Raw genomic sequence first — 3,780 nt, forward strand, 5'->3', positions numbered from 1 at the left:
TTTGCAATACCATTTCGACTCCAGTTGATACGCTTGGTAAGTTGGGTAAATCTACGGGTACACCTGTTTCTAATCTTACCGAATATCGCGGCTTGGCCGGTGCCTTACAATATTTAACGTTCACTCGTCCTGACATTTCGTATGCAGTTCAACAGATTTGCCTTCATATGCATGATCCTCGCGAAGACCATCTTCTTGCTTTAAAACGCATCATTAGATATATTCGAGGGACATCTGATCTCGGTTTACATATTTCGAAGTCCACATCTCATAATCTTGTGGGTTACACTGATGCTGATTGGGGTGGCTGTCCCGATACTCGTCGATGTACTTCTGGTTATTATGTTTATTTAGGTGATAATTTGTTGTCCTAGTCTTCCAAACGTCAAGCCACTTTATCTCGTTCGAGTGCCGAGGCTGAGTATCGCGGTGTTGCTAATGTAGTTGCTGAATGTTGTTGGATTTGTAATCTTCTTCTTGAGTTACATTACCCTGTCTTTAAAGCATCATTAGTTTTTTGTGATAACGTAAGTGCCATCTACCTCGCGGACAATCCGATGCAACACCAACGTACCAAACACATTGAGTTAGACATTCACTTTGTTCGAGAAAAAGTTGCTCGCGGCCAAGTCCGAATCCTGCATGTTCTTACCCGTTATCAGATTGCAGACATATTTACTAAATGTCTTCCACGGGTACTCTTCAATGATTTTCGATCCAGTTTTTGCGATCGTCCTCCGATCGCTACGACTGCGGGGGAGTATTAGCCGATGTATTTCTATCATATATTTTGTCTATTAACTGTATACCACCTAGGCTTTATATTTAGTAATTATTGTATCAATCTCATCTCAATATAGAGGGAGAGTTGACTTGTTAGCTTGGAGAGAAATTCATGTACGTGTATATATATTGATTATTATCAATGAGAAAAAGGCACGCTTAACCTTTTACAAGATTTATATTTAATATTTGATAAATTAAATTTTTTGACAATCTGTGATCAACATAGACATCATGAAATTCGATTCGAATCTCACTGCCATTGCTTTGTACACGAGAACAGAGCTAGAAAAAAAATCTCGAACATGTTTATTTTTGATGAAAGAAACTAATAATATTTTTTACATAAAATATACGGGTTTGAAACTAAACTTTAAACAAAATACAAAAATTACATTACATTACAACTTATTTTGGGTTCAGTTGACCATACTACAGAACGATATTAGAAATGTGGAATAACAGGATTGGTTATTCGATCGACTCTGTTTCCGTCTCTTTCAATATCAATTTCACTTAGTATCTCATTTTTTGATAGTGCACGCCATTTGTCAATGTACGCCATAGAATCCATATCTATGTCTGGAAGTTGGCGAGCTTGGAGTAAATTCAAGATCGCTTTGGATTTACCAAGAATCTGAGCTGCAGTCCGAATGCTGTCTTGCCTTTTTTCTATTGCTTCATGATGGCACTTCATTTTTATTACACGTGGTAAATTAGTAAAGCAAGCGAGAAATATATCCGCGATTAGTGATCTAACTCGCTCAAAGACATCCATATCTGTTGGCCAACTTGGTTGTGCATTGTAGTGTAGCAATAACGTTTGACTGATTCTGTACATGCAAATCGCTGCAATAAACTTGTGGAACGAATGATTCAGACTTGCATTTTTAGAATCTTTATTTTTAGCTGCTTCATCACCCAACCATTGAAGTATCTCTTTTGATCTTTTTCCTTTACGAGCCTTCTTCTGAAGATCAATTTGAAGCCACGTTCGATAAACATCAATTTCTGCGCCTACACGTCGAGATGCTTTTCTTGATTTCACCAAATCTTCACATGGATTGAGATTTTCTTCAACGTGTATTACAAAATAAATGCCTTCCGAAACGCTAAAAAGTAAATCATTGACACGATCATTTGATATACTTGGGAGTGCAATAGCAATGGCAGTTAATGTAACTACTACTAGGCTCCAAGAATTTTGGAATTCTCCTGGAATCAACGGTAGGACTCGTTCGTCATCAAATTCTACCACCCCGAGGAATCCTTTAGAGTCTTCTAGAAGTTTCATAAGATTTCTCGGGCTTTTCTTTTCAGACTCTTGAAGAAGTCGAGTTATAGAGTTGAGCACGTTTCTTACTACTCTTGTTGTAAGCTTTGCATCATCTTCTATTTGTAAAACATATCCTTTAAATTCCTCCATCTCCGCTCGCATATTGATTTCATAATCAGTTAGTTCGAAACTAATGCTTTTCCACAATAATTTGAGTATATACCAACAAATGGAAACAAGGATCAACAAACATCTTGGAACGAGGCATATAATTTTACACATAATAACAATCATTACTTGAAGGGCGATACAAATATTCAAAGTAATGTTTCTAAGAAAGCGGGCAATTATTTTTGTATAACGGCCTGGGATATTTGAACTAACATGGCTGCGTTTCCAGTACTTTAGCGTTTGGATCCAATGTTTCTCGACTTTGAACACGTTTATATGTTTCTTGCTCCATTTCATTGAGATGTGAAAATAACCTATGCTTGTGAAACATCGAAAAATTGGAGCTATACAACCTACTACTACTCCAACTAATTGAACAATCATAATTAGTTTGAGTGACCATTTATAATCTGCTACATCGTGCCAAGAAATGTATAGATCGGTATCAACCACCATATCTATCAAAACTACTACTGATAATAAAGCAATTATAGAGGACGCAACCCCAAAAGCAGAAGCAACCTCTGAACTAGCAAGAGCAAATTGAGGGTTACCTGTTTCTGCCATCGTCCAATACTTTTTAACAATATGCTCGAGTTCCTTGAACGAGAAATTGATATGTTGACTATTTGAAGCCGATCCGTGCAGCTCCTTGTACTTGTGTTCTAAAATTCTTCTAGAAGCTGAAACTGTTAAAGCTACCGAGAGCACCCAAATAGGAGGAAATATCAACGTTAAAAGTAATATGGGGCTTAAGTTAACCACTAGAGTAACAATTTGGATCCATAGGTTAACATGAATAGTGATCATCATGATACCTAAGGCTAACATATTTACTTGAAGTTCGTTGTCATTCATAAGTCCTAAAGAAGGGAGAAAATTCGCTAACATTATGAACAAGAACATAGTGCTAACAATTTTAGCAGGACTAACACTATCACTATCGGAAGAATTTAGATCAACAGGTAGTTTCATTGTTATGGCGATTAACGTGAGGGTAACAGCATTAAGAGTGAAATATTTATTTGGAAACCAATATTTCCATCGCCAAAAACCACGGAGTGCATCTCCGGCCATTGCAAGAATGCATACTAGAGATGCTATTGCAATATACAAGCCCACCCATGGCATGGCATCTTCCGGATTTTTCAAAGCCTTCATTTTAAGAAAGAAATTAATAAATTTGTATATGAAGATAGAACTTAGTGTAGTAGAATAAGTAGTCGATGCTTAATTATGAGTATATATTTATATACATTTGACGAATGTTATTTTGTGGCTATTATGTGTAACATCCCACCTTTTTCCGTTTTCTTTTCCGTTATACTAATTTAAACTCCGTTATATGTTTACAACATCTCCCGTTAATACGCGTTTTAAAATATTCCGTTTAGGTATTTTCCGCACCCGACTACAAACTCGAGGGACTAAAATTGACACGGGGCAAACTAGTTGACTAGGTCACCTAGTCTACCCCAATTACCACCATTCAACCATCTCTCACTCTCTCTCTCTTTCTCTCTAGCAAGAACACACCCAATTTCCAAATT

The 3,780-nt window shown here is 36.8% G+C and overlaps 1 protein-coding gene across 1 annotated transcript; it reads right to left on the reverse strand.

Moving 5' to 3' along the window:
• Positions 1-1,228: 1,228 nt before the first annotated feature.
• Positions 1,229-3,391, reverse strand: LOC139876063 (uncharacterized). Its single transcript, XM_071863363.1, has one exon. The coding sequence runs from the start codon at positions 3,389-3,391 to the stop codon at positions 1,229-1,231; it is 2,163 nt and encodes a 720-aa protein (XP_071719464.1).
• Positions 3,392-3,780: the final 389 nt, after the last annotated feature.

Source organism: Rutidosis leptorrhynchoides, chromosome 11 (assembly GCF_046630445.1).
Source record: "Rutidosis leptorrhynchoides isolate AG116_Rl617_1_P2 chromosome 11, CSIRO_AGI_Rlap_v1, whole genome shotgun sequence".
Lineage (NCBI taxonomy): Eukaryota > Viridiplantae > Streptophyta > Magnoliopsida > Asterales > Asteraceae > Rutidosis > Rutidosis leptorrhynchoides.

What these genes read in the sequence shown, in the direction of transcription:
- LOC139876063 (XM_071863363.1), bottom strand. Translation starts at nt 3,391, where the DNA reads ATGAAGGCTTTGAAAAATCCGGAAGATGCCATGCCATGGGTGGGCTTG.